The 20,759-nt window shown below is 41.1% G+C and overlaps 1 protein-coding gene across 1 annotated transcript; it reads left to right on the forward strand.

The window, feature by feature from the left end:
• The first annotated feature begins 939 nt into the window (after positions 1–939).
• Positions 940–18,835, forward strand: hsbp1b (heat shock factor binding protein 1b). The gene is made up of 4 exons (XM_060837611.1): positions 940–1,070; positions 8,575–8,641; positions 14,651–14,748; positions 17,491–18,835. Exons 1-4 carry the CDS (start codon positions 1,026–1,028, stop codon positions 17,500–17,502), a joined length of 222 nt encoding a protein of 73 aa, XP_060693594.1. The 5' UTR covers positions 940–1,025; the 3' UTR covers positions 17,503–18,835.
• The last annotated feature ends 1,924 nt before the right edge of the window (positions 18,836–20,759 follow it).

The following is a 20,759-nucleotide window of genomic DNA, read 5'->3' on the forward strand; positions in this document are numbered from 1 at the left end:
GTACTGCTCTGTGCTGCTAATCTAATCAGCTTACCACATCTGTCTGTGGCCTGTTGTTGGCATACAACCCCCCCCCCCCCTCCCTTGATAGCTGGATCTTATTATGTTTGCTGACACAACACTGGGTCTTACTTGGTTAACTTGTTCATACTAACTCCCTATGTGCGTGACAATTGCAACTGTCATGTCAATACACCTGTCTCTACCAATCGACCACCTCCCTTTTCGGTTAGTTATTTTTTGGTATACACCCACGTGATTCCGCCTTGTGATTTTTGCAGAAGCAAGATACAGCTACTTGTAACTGTTTGTGCAAACATATCTAGCTTAACATTCACCCCTCCCCATGACTCAGCCTTGTGATTTTTGCAGGAACAACAACCTTTGCAAGCCCCTCGCACACTTACTCAACTTAAATATAACATCACAGGGGAAAACCTGGATTAGACAAATCTTGGAAATAGATATACTGGTTTGTACTAGACAGCAATTCTGAGAAACAAGATATGTCAGATCAGTATGTGTCATTTCTGAGTTTTAATGGTTTTTCCCTCTAGGATATTGGAATAGGGCTCCCTGTGTGCCATGGATTGATATGCATTTTGAAAGCAAATACGTGATTGTTTCCAAATGTGCTTGAGTTGGAAGGTATGGCAAGTTACAATAGACCAAGTAAATAAGGCCAAAGTAGAATATTGAGAGTTGGTGGGAAAACCAGACTCAGCACATTGTCAGGTAAAAACAATGATTGCAGATGCTGGAAACCAGATTCTAGATTAGTGGTGCTAGAAGAGCACAGCACTCCTCGGATGCTGCCTGAACTGCTGTGCTCTTCCAGCACCACTGATCCAGATTCAGCACATTGTCAATTCACATTAGGGAGCGCAGGGAGAGGACTACAACACCCATGATGCAGCGGGGCGCGCGGGGATTCTCGCGAGAACACGGTATTGTCGGAGTGGGCAGGGTCACCGTGCCGTGGGTTGTTGTGGTAACCGAGCAACTGAGGCCGAATAACTGCCAAGATGTCGGAGACGGACCCAAAGACGGTGCAGGACCTGACCGCAGTGGTGAGTGAGGGATGGAGGGAGCTTAAGGTGCTACCCTGGTGGTGGGCGAGTTGCGCGACTGGAGGCTTAGGCTGTGCCGATTAGACTAGGCCTCAACCTCCTGACTCTCTCTCCTTGGCGGCAGCTACACCCAAACACAGACTGTCCCCTGTCCCAATGGGAGGGGGGTGGGGTGGGGGAGAGAGCTTCACCCAAACACAGACTGTCCACTGTCCCCTGTCCCAATGGGGGGTAGCTACACCCAAACACAGACTGTCCACTGTCCCAATGGGGGGGAAGAGATTCACCCAAACACAGACTGTCTCCTATCCCCTGTCCCAATGGGAGGGGGGTGGGGTGGGGGAGAGAGCTTCACCCAAACACAGACTGTCCCCTATCCCCTGTCCCAATGGGGGGGGGGGGAGGAGGGAGAGCTTCACCCAAACACACACTGTCCCCTGTCCCAGTGGGGGGGACAGCTTCACCCAAACACACTGTCCACTAGTCCCAAAGTGGGGGGGGAGGGGAGGCAGCTTCACCCAAACACAGATGAAGGGGAAGGTGGGGGCAGGTTGTGAGTTGGGGATAGGTGAAAACAGGTAGCGAGTATGACCTGGTTGGTCAATGGCAGAGTGCAGAGGAAGTGAGGGGGAAGGACTGTGAAGGGAGGTTATTTGTAATTGGAGAACTTAATGTGGAGTCCTCTGGGCTATTGGGTGCCCAGGCAGAAGGCAAGGTGTTGTTCCTTATTTGGGACCTCTGGTTTGTTTTGGCAATGGAGGAGGCCAAGGATTATCATGTCGGAAGGGGAGGGGTTGGGCGAATTGAAATAGGTGGTGACTGCAGTGCTCGGTGAGCCATTCTCTGAGTTTATGTTCGGTCTCCCCGATGTAGAGGGGACCACATTGGGAGCATCTGATGCAGTAAACTAGTTTGGAAGAGAGGCAGGTGAACCTCTGTCTTACCTGGAAGGACTGTTTGGGGCCCTGGATGGAGGTATGGGGGGTGGTGTAGGGGAGGTTTTGTACCTTTTCTGGTTGCAGGGGAAGGTACCTGTGGGTTCAGTGGTGGGGTGTTGTGAACCAAGGACTATTGGAGGGAGCGGTCCTTGGAGAAGGCAGAGAAGGGTATGAAGGGGAGGATGTTCTTGGCGGTGTCGTCTATTTGGAGTTGGCGGAAGTGTTTGAGGATGATGCATTAGATGCGGAGACTGGTGGGGTGTCAGGTGAAGATAAGGGGGACTCTGTCTTTATTGCGTGGGGTGAGGTTAGAGCGGTAGAATGGAGGTGGTGGGGTAGACAGCTGTCTGGATGACAGAGGGAGGAAAAGCACCTTGTTCAAAAAAGGTGAGCATCTGGGATGCTCACGAGTGGAATATTTCCTCGTCCAAATAGATGGGGTAGAGGTGGAGGAATTGGGAGAATGAGATGGAGTTCTTGCAGGATACTGGGTTGGGTGAGGTGTAGTCCTGGTGGGTCTGGGAGTCTGTAGCTTTGTAGTCCATCTGGAAACTGTCACCGGAGATGGAAATGGTGAGGTTAATAAAAGTGAGAGAGTGTCCGAGATGGACCAAGTGAATTTGAAGGCAGGGTGGAAGTTTTGTGCAAAGTTGATGAACTGCTCCAGTTCAGCCTGGGAGCAGGATGCTGTAGTGATGCAGTCATCAATGTAACGGTGGAAGAATTGGGGTACAGTGCCTGTGTACATACTGAAGAGGCTGTTCGATATAGAGGCAAGCATAGCTGGGGTTGTCCTTTGATTTGGAGGAAATGGGAGGAGTTAAAGGAAAAGTTATTGAAGGTGAGGGCCAGTTCGGCGACGTGGAGGAAGGGTTTACTGGAGAGGAAGAAACGGAGGGCCTGGAGGCTGTCATTGTGGGGTATGGACATGTATAAGGACTGCATGTCCATAGTGAAGAGAAAGCGCTGTCTACTGGGGAACTGGAAGTTGCCGAAGATATGGAGGGTGCGGTAGGTGTCGCGGATGTAGGTGGAAAGTGCTGGACGATGGGGGAGAGGATGGAGTCGAGGTAGGACCAGATGAGTTCGGTGGGGCAGGAGCATGCTGAGTCGATGGCGGATGGATCCCCACACATGTTTGGGACACTATTGACTCCCTCCACCTCCTCCAAGACTTCCATTTCCCTGGCCCTGAACACCTCATCTTCACCGTGGACATCTAGTCCCTTTACACCTTGATCCGCCATGACCAAGCCCTCCATTTCTTCCTTTCCCAATGTCCCCACCAGTACCCTTCTCTTATTCATTTGGTTGAACTGGTCCTCACCCTCAACAATTTCCCCTTCAAATTCTCCCACGTCATCCACACGAAAGGGGTAGCCATGGGCACCAACAATGTCTATCACTTCAATGTAATCTAAAACTCGTTGCTAACGTACAGTTAATAAGATACAGTTCGCCCTAAGAGACTTTTCCAGTTAGACCAGGAAGCAGTTTCCCTCTCACTACACGAGACCAAGTAAGATCTTTAGTTTTCTATACTTAAAAAGTACAGTGGCAGCAAACTTCACAAGCAGAAGCTCATACGGCATAGTGTATTGACATTCACACCTCTTATCCATATTTTACAGTTTACTTCACATATGAAAATTAAATGTGCTCTGATTTTGTCCATTTTTCATGTTCCCAGCATGCAGCCGAGGTACGCATCAGAAGTTATTTCAATCGGCTGCATTGATTCCAAAGCTCACTTCATATAATAGAAACAACACAAATGCTGGAAGTGCTGAACAGATCACAGCAATTGTGGAGAGAAATGGAGTTAACTTCCAAACCAATGCCTTTTCATAAGAGCTGATTGATCTGATTCATTAACGTTGATTCTATCTTAACATATGCTGCCAGACTTGCTATCATCGCCAGAGTGTGGGCGGCACAGTGGTTAGCACTGTTGCCTCACCGGCAGAGACCCGGGTTCAATTTCCGCCTCAGGCGACTCTCTGTGTGGAGTTTGCACATTCTCCCCATGTCTGCGTGGGTTTCCTCCAGGTGCTCCGGTTTCCTCCCACAATCCAAAAATGTGCAGGTTAGGTGAATTGGCCATGCTAAATTGCCCATAGTGTTAGGTGAAGGGGTAAATGTAAGGGAATAGGTCTGGGTGGGTTGCGCTTCGGTGGGTCGGTGTGGACTTGTTGGGCCGAAGGGCATGTTTCCATACTGTAAGTAATCTAATCTAATCTAAACTAATGTTTTTATTTTAATTTCAGATTTTCAGCATCTGCGTTTAGTTTTCCCCATTTTATATGGCTGTAGAATGATAGCATGTTCCAGTGTAGAAACAGATCATTCGTTAAATCTCATTTCTGCCTTTGTTAAGCTGCTTAGTCTCTCAGACTCCCAAAACTTTTAAGGTTCCTCCTTTTGAGCAGGTATCTTTAGCTTTTTAAAATAGCCCACTCAAAAAGATGGGAAAGTAAGTCGCAATAAAGAAATAAGAAATTTATAAATGAGTATGGTTAGGGTAGGTGAATGGTCAAAATTTGACAGATGAAGTTTAATTTGGAAATGCGAGTTAATTATTTTGGTTGGTGGAATATAAAGGCAACTCATTATTTAAATGAAGAGTGCTTCAGTGTGCAGGGCTCCCTGTGTCTTCATACATAAGTTGCAGAAAACTAGTATGCAGGTACAGTAGGTAATACAGTACAACACAATACAGCACAGGAACAGGCCCTTCGGCCCACCAAGGCTGTGCTAATTTTTAATCCTTATTTTTTCCGCTTCTTATTGCTGATACACGGTTTCTATCCCTCTGTGTTTGCCTCCCATTCATGGTATATCAAGCTATATCTTAAACATTGCTAACACACCTGCTTCCACACCACCTTTGGCAGTGCATTCCAGGTACCCATTACTCTGAAACATTTTCCCTGTGCTGACCACCTCCCCCCCCCCCCCCCCCCCAAAAAAAAACCTTCCCTCTCTCACCTTGATTCTATGCTATATTTTAGTTGACCCTTCCACCATGGGAAAAAGGCTTCTGACTATCCAGCCTATCTATGCGTCTCATAATTTTGTAAATCTCTTGATCAGGCCGCCACTCAGACCCCATCTTTCCAGTGAAAGCAATCCGACTTTATTTAATCTCTTCTCATAACTAAAACCCTCCAGACTAGCAACATCCTGGTAAACCTTTTTTGTACCCTTTTCAAAACATCCACGTCCTTCTGGTAGTGTGACCACCAAGTACATGCAATATTCCAAATATAGCCTAACTAAAGTTTTATACTTTATAACTTGCCAACATTTGAAATGTCTGAGACCGAGATGTTGGACAGGTAACAGGGTGGTGTGTTAAAGTGGCAGGCAACAGAAAGATCAGGGTCTTTTGGGGGGGCAGAACGTAGATGTTCTGCAAAGCAGTCACCCAGTCTATGCTTTGTTTCCCTAATGTAGAGGGGACCACATTGTGAGCAGCGAATGCAGTAGACTAGATTGTGAGAAGTGCAGTTAAAGTGCTGCTTCACGTGGAAGGTATGTTTGGGCCCTTGGATACTGTGGGAGGGAGGAGGTAAGTGGGCATGTGTTGTACCTTCAGTTGCATGGGAAGATGCCATAGGGCTTTGGGAAGATGTTGGGAGTGAAGGAAGAGTGGATCAGGGTGTCCTGGAAAGAATGGACCCTGCAGAAGGTGGACAAGGGAGGAGAGGGGAAAGTGTGTCTGGTGATGGCATCTCGCTAGAGGTGGTGGAAATGGCAACTGGTGATGACCTGGGTGTGGATACTGGTGGGATGTTGGGTAAGGACATGGGGAACCCAGTCGCTGTTGGTGGGAAGTGTGGGCAATGGGTTGGATCTGGTTGAGGGGCGTGCCACAACAGTGTTGGGGAATACTTGGTTGTGGAAGAAGGGACATGTTTCAGAGGTTTCCTCATTAAGATTGACCTCATTGAAACATATGCAATGGAGATGGAGGAACTGGGAGAGTGGAATGGAGTCTTTACGGGAAACAAGATGCGAGATGTATGATCCCGACAGCTGTGGGAGTTGGTGGGTTGAGAGTGGATGTTTGTGCCCAGTCTATCCCCAGAAATGGGAACAGATGTCGAGGAAGTAAAGGGAGGAATTAGAGATGGTCCAGGTGAATGTGAGGGTGGGGTGGAAATTGGAAGCAAAATCGATAAACCTGTCCGGTTCCGGAAGAGAGAGGGATGCAGCAGCAATGATATTATCGATAACTTGGAGAAAGAGCTGTGGATGGGGGCCAGAATAGGACTGGAACAAGGAATGTTCCTCGTACCTCATGATGAAACAGGCATAACTGCGGTCCATGGGCGTATCCATGGCCACATCTCTGACCTAAAGAAAATTAGACGAGTTAAAAGAAGTTGTTGAGGGTGAGGACAAGCTTGGCCAAATCCACCATCCTTGTTGTGTAGAATTGCTTCTTGACATTTCCCCAGAACTGTCTGGCCTTTATTCTTAAACCATGCCCCTAGTTCTAGAATCCCCACCAAATGGAAACGGTTTATCTATATCTAACCTGTATTTTCATGTTGATATCTTGAAGACTTTGATCAGGCCACTCCATAATCTTCTAAATTCTAGAGAAAACAGACTAATTGGTATAATCTCTCCCCAAACCTAATCTCAAGTATCATTCTAGTTAATCTGCACTGATGTCCAGCCAAAGCTAATATGTCCTTAATGCTGTGATGCCAAAAACTGAATTCATTTACTTTAACTAGGATCTAATCTGGCCTTTATATGACAAATATATCTTGCACCCCTTTGTATTGTAGCTCCCTCACCTTTAAAATAAAAGTCAACGTTCCAATCCTAATTACTTTTTGTATGGCTTTTTACTTGTCTTACTCACTAGCTTTCAGCTATCTTACCAACCAGTGGCATCGATGACTGTTTAACTATCACAGCCTTCATAATTTGAAAACCTCATCAAGTTCATGTCTCCACCTTAATTTTCTGTTTGATTGAATTAGGACCAATTTCACAAGTCAGTTTCCATATTCTAACCCCTTATTTCTGTTGACATCTTAATGAATCTATACTGCACATTATTTGTTGCCTTTCTATCTTTAAGTACACAGTTGTCAAATTGCTACCTAACTAATGCTTACATAAGTCAGTATTGTGACCTTTTTATTCTAAACATCTATAAGTCAAACATCTCACTTTCTGTAATTAACATCCCTATTTGAATTGCCACCATTTGTCTGGTGTATCTGCATATCAAGATTTTCTGCTTAAAATTTAATGTCTTAATGTTTCTAATTTAAGCAAATTATTACTGCAAGGTGTGTTAATGTTTCTAATTTAACCAAAAAATAATGCTTCAATTTATTTGCATTTATTTGCACCTGCCACTTATCTGCTGGTTATGCTAATCAATGCCCCAAGTCTTGTAGCTAGCTTTCACAGAATCACAGGCGGAGTTTCTTTGGCCTGTTCTTCAAAAGACCAATTTGCCAATTACTATTTCCTGGCCTTCTCCCTTTTTACTTCTGGCCATTTCAAATGATAATCCAGTTCCTTCTTAAAAGCCTAGATTGAACCTGCATTAACCAAAGTTTCAGGTAGCACATTCCAGACCCCTCACACTTGTTGCATGAAAAAGTATAATTTGCTTTACTCCATATCCTGAGGTGCTTAGCACATTTAGGTATTGTCTCCTGAATTTCCAGATCATCCCTAGTAGAGACCTTAATGAAAAATCACTTAGCACAACTTGCCTGCTTTTAACCTTGTCATTTGCTTGAAAATATCATCCCTAACTATGGAAAGAGGGAAATGTTAGCACGTGCTACGACTTAGACACATACTGTGATTTTGGAAATTAATTGAATTCAAATTTACTGCGCTTCCTCACTGTATTCTCTTGCTTTATTCAAAGATTTGTATACATTTGACCTAACATGACAAGCTTTTGGAAATTAATACTGGCTGGCCCTGTTTACCCCATGCATGAGCCTTGGCTCAGTGACCATTCTCATTTTTGAGTCACGCAGTTATGGATTTAAGGTCCATTCCAAACTTTAAGATCAGCTTCAAAATTGACATTTCAGTGCACTACCAAGGTCTGAGGTACACAAATCAGAATTGTCATATATAATTGTTTTGTTTTACTCTTTAAATATTTAGTAAGGCTTTGGATAAATGTTTACAGTATCAGGAAACTTAACTTTAATGAATAAATCTGGAATATAAAAATAATCTTAATACTGTATTGATGACTATGGCAGCTGTTATCCATTGTTGTAAAATCTCACCTGGCAACACTGATGCCTTTTACTGAACAAAACTTGACATCCTTGGACTTCAGACTCCAAATAATGCATTCGCCTCTTAACTATCTTTTGAAATGGCCAACAAACCAGTCATTTCAAAAGCAATTAAGGATAATCAACAGGTATTTGCCTTGCAAGTGAAGCCCACATCCCATGAAAGAATAAAAGAAAAGAAAATGTGGGTGACTGATGCACCCAGTTTCTACTAAAGAAGTTACAGCTTTAAAGCTGATAAAAGCATAGTTAATTTATATTTTTCAGGTTACTACGCTGCTCCAACAGATGCAAGACAAATTCCAGACAATGTCTGACCAGATCATCGGTAGAAATATCCTTTCTTTTAAAGACAAATAAAGTTCCAAGTGTTAAAGTTAATTGAAATATGGTGGGAAGGGATTTCGAATTTAATGTGAAAAAAGCACCAGCATAGACCAGTTGGACTGGATGAGCCGTTTCTGTAAATTCAATGTAATTTTGTAATGCATGTAAATTCCAAGGAAACCTCAGTAGCCTTATATTAGAACTTATTATTTATAAATTTTGTGCAGACATTAACACAATTTTCTGCACTGACTCCAAGACCCAATCTGGGTGATCATCTTGATCTTAGAGATACCTTACAAGCCTATTGTATTAAAGGTTGTCTCTGAAGGCAAGATTGTTGTTGTGGTAGTCCTGTAGCCCAATGCTGTTGTGCTACTAGCCTGTTCAGATTGTCTTCAGACATGAGAGATTATATATAGCAATGGAGACAGCTCCACAATATAAAAGAGACATTGGGTTGCACCTAAAATAATACTATAATTTACTGTAGGTGAAAATTTCATTTTAAGTACATTTAAATGTGGTAAATTGACACTACTAGCAACCTGTTGCTGTGCTATGCTCTCTTCCAAATCCAAAACTAGAAACTAAATTGCTTTGAAACAATACAGAAGAAGTTAGCTTTAGTGTAAAGTGATTATTTCGTTACACATACAGGTTGACCAGCATGGTTGTGTTGTATGTGTGATTGAGCATTTTTTTTAATGATTGGTTGAATTAACTGTGGCAATTTTTCTCAGCTCCAGCACTTGATTGTGAATACAAATTTGGTATTGCTAACTACTTTATAAGTTTTAATTGGAAGTTAAAGTCCGATCTGTCCACCTGACATGGAGGAAATTTGGATTAAATTGCTTTGCTATCCACTAAGCAGAATTCCTCTCCCTACTTGCTTACACTTTGAATGTACTCCTGCATACAATTGGAGCTCTAAGTTTCCAAATTATCTGACCAGAATGTATTATTCAATGTTCTTGTACATCCAATAGTGTGCTGTGCTCAATGGCAGATGATTTACCTAGAACTGTACATTTTAAATAGGAGATTACTTGAAGTTTCAGCAGCATCCTGATGAATATAGAGAAGCCAGCATGTATCATTAAATTCCATGGTTGTACCAAGATTGACTTTGTTATGCTAGGAGATTTTTCTTAGTTGAAGAATATCAGACAGTCTTAAATTGATCTGTTGGTTGAAATGAGCAATTTCATGATCACGTCAGTCATCAGGTTCAATTAAAAATTAAACCAGAGTTGTGGAGTATTTTAAATTAGCACACAGCACCAGGTCTTTTCAAATATCTAGGAGTCTTTTTATCACGATATTGGGAAGACAGTCTCAACTGTTAACTCAGGAGGCTTCTTCAACAATGCAGAGTTTCAAAATGTTTATATGCTATACTGTAATCGTTGCTGCTTTCAGCAGGACTGCTATCTTCAACCAAAGGACAAGTTAGGACATTATAATGATAACATAGGATGAGCATCATTGGGTAACCTAATTAAAGAAATGGAAGAAATCATTGATGCAGTCAATAGCCTAGACAACATGCATTCACTTCTGTCATAGAAACCAGGGATACCTTGCCTAGATGAAATGCATTATTTCATTTGAGTGCCTGTCCAGGTGCTAAGCACTGATCCTTCAGAGGATCTCCTGAGGAGATGTTAGTGTTATTGTGATTTGGAAGTGCTGGTGTTGGACAAGGGTGTACAAAGTTAAAAATCACACAATACCAGGTTATAGTCCAACAAGTTTATTTGGAAGCACTAGCTTTCAGAGCACTGTTCCTTCATCAGGTGGCTGTGGACCTTATATGAAGGAGCAGCACTCCGAAAGCTAATGTTTCTCAATAAACCTGTTGGACTATAACCTTGTGTTGTGTTTTTTAACTTAGTGATATTGTTTATTGAAAACCATTCAAAAGCCTGCAAAATTGCTTTGCGGATTGCACTGTCTGAAAATCATTTATAACCCCAATAATTGTTGTTTGGTTTGGAAAATAAATACTTCAGTAGATTAGCAAAAAAAAATGCTCTATGCAAAAATATTATTCCTCTCTTATTGTGCATTGTTTGTTTATGCTGAGGTTTCTCTGTGGCAATAAGAAGTTGTGTTTATATCGCACCTGTAGCATTTCAAAACATTCCAAAATGCTCTGTGGAGCTTAGATAAAGGAGGAGAGATTGGGAAGAGAAACCAAAATCTTGGTCAAAGAAGTGGGTCTAAAAGCGGAAGAAACAGATTGGAAAGCAGAGGGATTACAAGAAATAGTTGCAAAAAGTTAGACAGTTGTGTTAGTTCCCATTTTTAAAATATTGGTTTAAGAATCTTTTGAGCTTCTTGAAATGTTGAATGTGAGATTTGCCAGGTTGTGCTAGATAGTTTGAATGTTATCCAATAGACAGCCGTACAGTGCAGCGACGATCACATGCTGCTGTTTTACCTCTCAGACCTGAGTTTGAATCTAGCCCGGACTCTTCGAAAAATGTAGCATTATCAGTTGTAAACTGAAAAGAGTTAGACAGTTTGATTCCGTTTCTAGTAGAGATTAGTTTGTAGCACAACCTTTTCCTGTATTAGATATTCAGTGAAGATGTACAATTGTACCCACAACCCTGAAGTCCCCTACTATAATCCCTGTACACCCACGACTCTGAAGCCAAATTCCAAATGATCGCCATCTCCAGATTTTCTGATGACACGACTGTGGTAGGATGGATATCAAACAATGATGAGTCACAATGTAAAAAGGAGATAGAGGGCTTGGTGTCCTGGTGCACTGAAACCTACCTCTTTCTCAATGTAGTCAAAAGAACTGATCATTGACTTCAGAAACGAAGGAGAGCACCTCCCCATCTAGATCAACTGAATTGAGGGTGAGAAGGTTGACTGCATCAAGTTTCTAGGAATGACAATCGACAACCTGTGCTGGACTTCCCACATAGATGCAGTGGTCAAGAAGGCTCAACCACGTTGCCTCTTCCTCAGGCAGCTTAGGAAATTCGGCATGTCCAGGAGGACCCTGACAAACTTTTCCAGTAGCACCTGGTTTCACCTAAAGCATTCTATCTGGTATGATAACTGCTCCACTCGGGACTGTAAGAAAATACAGAATGTTGTGTGCACAGCCCAGGATATCAGAGAAGCCAACCTACCGTCCATGCACTCCATTTACACTTATCTTTGTCGTGGAAAGGCTGTCAACATCATCAAAGACCTTTCCCACTCCAGTAATGGTCACCTATAACCTCTTCTGTCAGGCAGAAGATACAGAAGCTTGAACACATGCATCAACAGATTCAAGAACAGCTTTTTTCCTGCTGTTATTAGACTGATGAATGGACTCTAACTTCAAATAATATTAATCTAGTTAATGTTGATCATGCTTCATGCACATTCTGTAAGGTGTAACTTGTATGGCTCACTCTGTCCAAGCACCCTATGCTCTGTCCTTGCTTATTTATGATCTGCCTGTACTGCTCACAGACAAAGCTTTACACTGTCCTTAGGTACACATGGCAATAAATCAGATTAAATTAACATCTAATTCTGAGGCCATTCTGATGGCTAAAGTGAAAAATGTAAATGTAAAATTGATTCTAAAGTTTGGAGTTGTTAGGTATCTTTTGAGAAGATTTTGATTTATCCCATGGAAATTGGCAAATTGTTTGGACTTGACATAAGGTTGAGTACTCTGTTTCTTTCACTAATGATAATTAGAGTCACAGAGATGTACAGAATGGAAACAGACCCTTCGGTCCAACCTGTCCATGCCGACGAGCTATCCCAACCCAATCTAGTCCCACCTGCCAGCACATGGCCCATATCCCTCCAAACCCTTCCTATTCATACTTCCATCCAAATGCCTTTTAAATATTTTAATTGCACCAGCCTCCACCACTTCCTCTGGCAGCTCATTTCATACACATGCCACCCTCTGTGTGAAAAAGTTGCCCCTCAGGTCTCTTTTATATCTTTCCCCTCTCACACTAAACCTATGCCCTCTAGTTCTGGACTCCCCAACCCCAGGGAAAAGACTTTGCCTATTTATCCTATCCATGCCCCTCATAATTTTGTAAACCTCTATAAGGTCACCCCTCAGCCTTCGATACACCAGGGGAAAAAAGCCTACCACCCACGTCAGGCTCACTGGTTTATAGTTCCCTGGCTTGTCTTTACCACCCTTCTTAAACAGTGGCACCACGTTAGCCAACCTCTAGTCTTCTGGCACCTCACCTGTGACAATTGATACAAATATCTCAGCAAGAGGCCCAGCAATCATTTGTGTAGCTTCCCACAGAGTTCTAGGGTGCACCTGATCAGGTCCTGGGGATTTATCCACCCTTATGCGTTTTAAGACATCCAGCACTTCCTCCACTGTAATATGGACATTTTGCAAGGTGTCACCATCTCGTTCCCTACAGTCTATATCTTCCATGTCCTTTTCCACAGTAAATACTGATGCAAAATATTCATTTAGTATCTTCCCCCATTTTCTGCTGCTCCACATAAAGGCCGCCTTGTTGATCTTTGAGGGGTCCTGTTCTCTCTCTAGTTACCCTTTTGTCCTTTAATGTATTTGTAAAAACCCTTTGGATTCAACTTAATTCTATTTGCCAAAGCTATCTCATGTCCCCTTTTTGCCCTCCTGATTTCCCTCTTAAGTATACTCCTACTGTCTTTATATTCTTCTAAGGATTCATTCGATCTATCCTGTCTATACCTGACATATGCTTCCTTCTTTTTCTTAACCAAACCCTCAATTTCTTTAATCATTCAGCATTCCCTGTACCTACCAGCCTTTCCTTTCACCCTAACAGGAAAATACTTTCTCTGGATTCTCGTTAGCTAATTTCTGAGGGCTTTCCATTTTCCAGCTGTCCCTTTACCTGCAAACAACTGCTGCCAATCAGCTTTCGAAAGTTCTTGTCTAATGCCGTCAAAATTGGCCTTTCTCCAATAAATGCAGTCTAATTAATTAGTCCTACCTTGTCCCTGCCTGTCCTGACTGTTTGACTCGCTTATGTTCTCAACTGTACCAGCCTCAGATTGATTTCTTTCCTTGCTATCTCCCTGGATTCCTCTCCCGAGCAGGACTAGCAAATCTCCCTGCCAGTATGTTAGTCCCCTTTCAATTTAGGTGCCATCCATACTACTTGTACAGGTCACTTCTACACCAAAAAAGATTCCAATGATCCAAAAATGTGAATCCTTTTCCCATTCACCAGCTCCTCAGCCGTGCATTTATCTGCTCCCTCCTATTCCTGCGCTCACCAGTTGGTAGCATTGGGAGTAATCCAGATATTACTACTCTCGAGGACCTCCTTTTTAAATTCCTGCCTAACTCTCTGTAATCTCCCTTCAGAATCTCAACCTTTTCCCTCCTTATGTCATTGGTTCCAATTTGTGCAATGACCTCTTGCTGACCCCTCTCCCCCTTGAGAACATTCTGCACCCTCTCTGAGACATTCTTGATTCTGGCTCCAGGGAACCAACACACCATTCTGATTTTTCGCTGCTGGCCACAGAAATGTCTGTCTGCACCTCAGACTAGAGAATCCCTTAGCACAATTGATCTTTTGGAAGTCGACATATCCCTTGTTGCATTACAGCCAGTCTCAATACCAGAAACTTGGCTAATCGTGCTGCGTTCCCTGAGAACCCATCATCCCCTACATTTTCCAAATCAGCATACTTGTTTGAAATGGGTATAGCCACAGAAGACTCCTGCACTAGCCTGCCTACCTCTCTTATCTTTCCTGGAGTTAACCCCATCTATGTGACCGTATCTGAAACTTTCCCCCCTGCCATAACTGCCATCCATCACATACTGTTGCTGTTGCAAATTCCTCATTGTTTCTAACTGTCTCTCCAATCGATCCATTCGATCTGATAAGATTCGCAAGCAGCAGTATTTATTGCAGGTAATCAAATGAGCAAATTTTCAATCCTTACTAATAAAAGCATACAATTTTTCCAAAGAAAGTGATATTTCTTTGACATCTTTCACTTGATGAGATGAGTGCTCGCATTGATGACCTAGAGAAGAACATTGCTGACCTCATGACGCAAGCAGGAGTTGAAGAAATAGAAGGAGGAGAAAACAAGGTAAAAATATTAAACAGTTAGAAAACCCTTTCCTTTCTTCCCCCGTCCCCTCCACTCACTCCACTTGGTTCAAGTTTGAAATCCTATGAATGATTTGTTAAGCAAATTGTAGTATTCACTTATTTGGTTTTGGCTAGTTAATATAAGTACAAACTTTAACATCTAGAGGAACCTGAGAGGTTTGAAAGCTTATTGTGGATGCATTATGTATGCACATGCATTGATTTCACTTGAATCAAAATCTGAACATTTGGCCAATATTTTTGGTATCTTTGATGCTGTGGCCTTAATTAGATTAGATTAGTTACAGTGTGGAAACAGGTCCTTCGGCCCAACAAGTCCACACCGACCTGCCGAAGCGCAACCCACTCACCTACATTAACCCCTTCACCTAACACTACGGGCAGTTTAGCATGGCCAATTCACCTAACCTGCCCATTTTTGGACTGTGGGAAGAAAGCCACGCAGACGCGGGGAGAACGTGCAAACTCTACACAGTCAGTCGCCTGAGGCAGGAACTGAACCCGGGTCTCTGGCGCTGTGAGGCAACAGTGCTAACCACTGTGCAACTGTGCCACCCACTATAATATTTGAGACAAGATTGTGATCAAATGAGCTTTTAATTTCAGATTTTTACTGAATTCAAATTTCACTATTTGCTGTGGTGCTACTTGAACCCGCATTTAGTGAAATTTGAATTCAGTAAAAATCTGAAATTAAAAGCTCATTTGATCACAATCATGTCTCAAATATTATAGTGGGCGGCACAGTGGTTAGCACTGCTGCCTCACAGTGCTGTCAAGTGCCTTTTGTTGAACCACCGGAAATTATAAAAGGGTTTCAATGGAAAATTTAAAATAACAGTTTGTAGGGGAAGTTGATAACTGGCATTATAAATTGAACTTAAAAAGTGAAAGATACTAAAATGTTTACTTCCTCCAGCGATTTGATAAGTCTGTTGAACAGGTAGTTCAGTCACATAGACAGTCAAGTCCCAGATTTGAATCCTTGTCTGAGAATTTATCTGTGAGAAGATTAAAATTGCTTTTAAGTTATGACGAGGATAAATAACTCCTGACTGTAATTTCGTGACTGCTGAAAGTGGGCTAAGGATCTCCTGTGATGCTGATTTGATTGAACAGCTGTTTAATCACTGTCCAAGTTCTCTTGCATGGCCACTTTGACAGAATGACAGGGAGTGATAATTGACTAATATGTTATTATTCAAACAAGGAACTGAACTTCTAAGAAAATAAGTGTGGGAGAACCTTGATTTAGAGTGAAATGTGATTTTGTTTTTTACTTGGTGTGCTACTATCCTGCTCTTCATTTTGTTGCTATACTTTCTTGATTGAACACAAGCTGAAAATAAATGATATATAAATAGTGCAAAAAAAGTTGCATCTTAACAATATTTTTATGAAGTAAAATCTGTTTAATGGATGACTGGTACAAATTGCATTGTTCCTGTTAACTAAAAATGTTGCTGTTAATATAGAAAGGAATTAAGAAGTGTTCCCTTTAGTAGTGCAGCCACAAATTGATGTTAAAGACATATTTCTGGCTCTGTTATAACAAATACTGCAAATAAATTCCAGTTGACATTTATGAAACCTACAGTCTTATGATATGGTCCATAAAATTATTTAGTATAATGTGTAAATGATCAGCAATCTACTGCAGTTCCATAAATATGTCGGGTTTTAATATTAAAATTAATGAAAACATTGACGAAAATAGTACTGACAAGATTTTGACACCAGTGGACAACTTATTCTCAATTTAAAGGAAATGAGGCTTTGCAGGGAGGTAGTGTGGTAGTAATGTCACTGGACTGGTAATCAAAACCCCAGGCTAATGTTATTGGGACATAGGTTTGAATCTCACTATTGCATGTGGGAAATTTGAAGTCAATGAAAGTCTGTAATTATAAAGAGAGGCTATTGGCAATCAGGCTTTCAGTCCAGAGGTTGGTGGGAATCTGGAACTTGCTGCCTGTAGCATGACAGGGGCAGAAACCCTTGACATTTAAGAATTATCTACAAGGCCAAGTTCTGGAAAATGGAATTATAGTTGTTGTTTTTGACCAGTGCAGACTTTATGGTTTGAACCTGATGACTGTATGAAGTTAGTAATTGTTGCAAAATTCCATCCACTACATCTTGGGGGAAGTTTATCTGCCATCCCTACCTCTGCTCATCTGGATGTGACTTCAGACCTACAGCAGTATAGTTGAGTCTAAACTGCCATCTCTGCGATTAGGATGGACAATAAATGATGGCCTAGCCAGTGATACCGTCATCCCATGAATGGATAGTTTTTAAAGTTCCTTTTTGAAGTTATGATGACTTTAGAAATGAAATGATGTTAGTGTCCACCTTTCCAATATGTATGATTCAACTCATGTTCTGTCTTTCTGAATTTAATGTTTCCATGTAGTAAGGTGAGACCACTCTTTAAAAACTAAAGAAAAGGAGGCTGTGCTTTTGAAGCTTGTTGCTAGGATCAGGGCACTGAGAGTTAAGTATAATGGTAAAAGCAAATAATGTACAGTTTGCACAGGAACTAATTACTGAATTATGGAGCACAGCTCTCAAAGTAGCAGCAAAAATTCAGGAATTCTAAGAAATTAATGGAAATTGACATTCAATCAATGTAAACAGAGGCATGGTAAGCACTTTTGGCTGCACTATTGTTTCCATGTGTTTTACCAATTGTAATATTTTTTTTCCCCTTCCACAGGCTCCCAAATAACCTGAAAAGGATGATGGAAGTCTTTGTCTTTACACTTATCCAATCTACTTACTTAATTCAAGAGTTTGTGCTGTGCTAAAATGCGTTTTTATATTGAAAATAATGGATGTACTAACAGCTGTATTCGAATTGTCTTTGTAAAAAAATGTGTTGCTTAAACTTTAGTACACGTTAGGAAGTTGTGCAATTGTTTACAAATTGGGTACCTGTTAAATATTTCTAAGGAGAAGACAATTTTGATGTAGCTAATTAAACTCCATTTTCTGACAAAAAATTTTAAAAATATTTTTCATTAAATTATTCACACTACACTGTTTTGAAATTAAGTTGATTTAAGATCTCATTTCAACTATATTTGTGCCATTGTTGCTATGTTTTCATCCCTTGATGTTTTCAGTAAAAGACCATGAAGGCCCAATTTTCCTTTTTTCTTGATACTATCAGAAGCCAGCGTGGTGTTGTCATACAGAAAACTCCAATCTTATTGGGCAACTCCTAAGTCTTCATAATGTAATTGTTGCTAACCTGGTAATGCCTTGATGGATGGCACTTAATGTGATTAATTTGCCAGTTGTCATCGTAAGTTTACTCTAAATATTGGCTTTCTTGTTTTTCTGAATATATCTTGGGTAAGATTGCTCTAACATATGAGTGCCTGTGCTTAATCTTAGTGGGTGCCATGTATTTTTCAATGTGATTAACATATTAATAGGTAGCAATTATAATCAACTTGTAGGTAGTGACATTGTTAGAGAAAATTCTAAGTGGTGAAGGAGTAGAATTTTCAATGTTTTAAGTTATGACACACACAGATTGTTTTTGAAAAGATTTCATTGCATACAAATTTTTTTTGAATGCATTGAAAATCTATCTGCAATAGAAGCTCTGGCATATTTTAATTAGTACAACGTATTATGCTCATTCTAGATTTTTAAAAGCATTGGCTTAAACTATTTAATTGGAACAGATATGTTGATTCAGTGATTTCATATTTGCTTATTAAACACTTGATCTTCTGTACAACAATGTATCTCATTAAAAAAACAGTGTGAGTATAGAAGTGTTTTTTATTTCACTTTTTGGTTCTGACTTCTTGTGTTTTGTACTTTATAATGTGTTTCACTTTCATCTGACATTCTCTGTCATACGTTCATGCTTTGCTTAAGCAGAATGTTTGGAGATCATAATAAAATATATAAATCATTAATCCAGGGGTCAGCTTAATCTAAAGGTGATGGGCAACCTAGTGTTGATTTATGTGTTATTTCAGTTTACTCTGCTGCTATTTATAGTCTTAATGCTGTGTGTTATTTGTATTGTTCTTGCAAACTATCCCCAAAAGGCATAAAATAAATCATCTCAATGTAATTTCAAAATAATTGAACAGCTAGGCTTTTATTTAAGCTTTTTAAAATCCTTTCTACTTGTTCATATTTATTCAGTTTCTAACAAGCAACTATTGAGGTTAGATTAGATTACTTACTTACAGTGTGGAAACAGGCCCTTCTACATACTTATATTTAGAACTTAGGAATACCTTGATATTAAGAAAAAGTCTTGAAAGGGTTAAAATGTGTGATTGTTGACCTTGTTGAGAGGCATTGACGATGTTCAGATTAAAAACCTGAACAGTTATAGAATCATAGAGGTGTAACAGCTTGGAAACAGACTCTTCGGTCCATGCCGACCAGATATCCCAACCCAATCTATAGGATAGTTCACATTACCAACCAAATATGCAGAATGATTATAAGATTAGTACTTTAAACGATGTAACACTTATTTGTCAAAATCCTTATGTATAAACCTAAATGCTACACAACCAAGATACTGAAAAATTAACATTTCTGCACCCTTGAGAGTTGGTGGTGGCTGTTCTTTACATGTCAGAAATATTTTCAACTACTTCATACAGAATGAATTACTTTGAAGTTAGTGATTTTACATAAACTCGAATGTTTAGCCATTTTGAAAATACCAACATCCTTATAAACGATAATACACTTGAACAACTGGCTAATCACTTTGGTGATGTTGGCTGGCAATTGACACGGAGGTTTCTGCTCTTTGAACATTATTCACCAGGGGTGGCATGGTAGCTCAGTGGTTAGCACTGCTACCTCTGCTCCAGGGACCCAGGTTCGATTCCACCCTTGGGCGATTGTCTGTGCGGAGTTTGCACATTCTCCCTGTGTCTGTGTGGGTGTCCGCTGGGTGCTCTGGTTTCCTCCCACAGTCTAAAGATGTGCAAGTCGGATAGATTGGCTAGGCTAAATCACCCATTGTGTTCAGGGATATGGAGCGTGGGTGAGTGAGTCATGGGAAATGCAGGGTTACATGGAAAAGGGTGGGGTAGGGAGGATGGGACTGGGTGGAGTGCTTTTCGGAGGGTCAGAGTGGACTTGTTGGGCCGAATGGCCTGTTTCCACACTGTAGGAATTCTATTTTCTAAAAAAGTTATGGTTTAAAAAGACCTGTTTTTGTCTCATCCAAAATGTGCAAACTTTGGAAATACAGTGCTCCCTCACTGTAGCACTGGAATCACATTCTAAGTAATGAATTTGAGACCTTAATATGAGTTTGCATCTTTCTGACTGACACAAAACCATGGTTAGTTTAAACAAAAGTTGCACTAGTGCGGTTTCCAGGTCACAAGTTCTGATATAATTAGGACAAGGTGTCTTCATTAAATGGGATGTTTGCTTTTTTTGTTTTAGATAGAAGGGCGTTAAGTTCTGATTTTAGAGTATATTTATTTGTAAATATTGACTTGGAATTCCCCACAAATCTCAATCCATAGATTTAGCTTGAATATATACCCAATGTATTGGTATCAAGTTAGCTCATTTCCTGTGGGCTTTGTTGGAATAGTCCTGAGCATAAAAGTGGCAAAATTACTGTAAGCAATCTGGTTTAAGGAAAGGTCCAAATCCTAAGCATCCATAGCCCCTTTAAATGTAGAAATTGAGGTTTACCTTTGAATCACTAGTGCATCAGGCAGCACAGTGGTTAGCAGTACTGTCTCACAGCGCCAGAGATCCAGGTTCAATTCCTGCCACAGGCAACTGTCTGCATGGAGTGTGCTCCGTTTACCTCCCACAGTCCAAAGATGTGAAGGTTAGGTGAATTGGCCATGTGAAATTGCCTGTAGGGGTAAATGTAGGGAAATGGGTCTGGGCAGGTTGCTCTTTGAAGGATCAGTGTGGACTTGTTGGGCCGAACAAGTTTGCACATTTTGGATGAGACAAAAACAGGTC

This window comes from Hemiscyllium ocellatum, chromosome 17, assembly GCF_020745735.1.
Source record: "Hemiscyllium ocellatum isolate sHemOce1 chromosome 17, sHemOce1.pat.X.cur, whole genome shotgun sequence".
NCBI classification, from domain to species: domain Eukaryota; kingdom Metazoa; phylum Chordata; class Chondrichthyes; order Orectolobiformes; family Hemiscylliidae; genus Hemiscyllium; species Hemiscyllium ocellatum.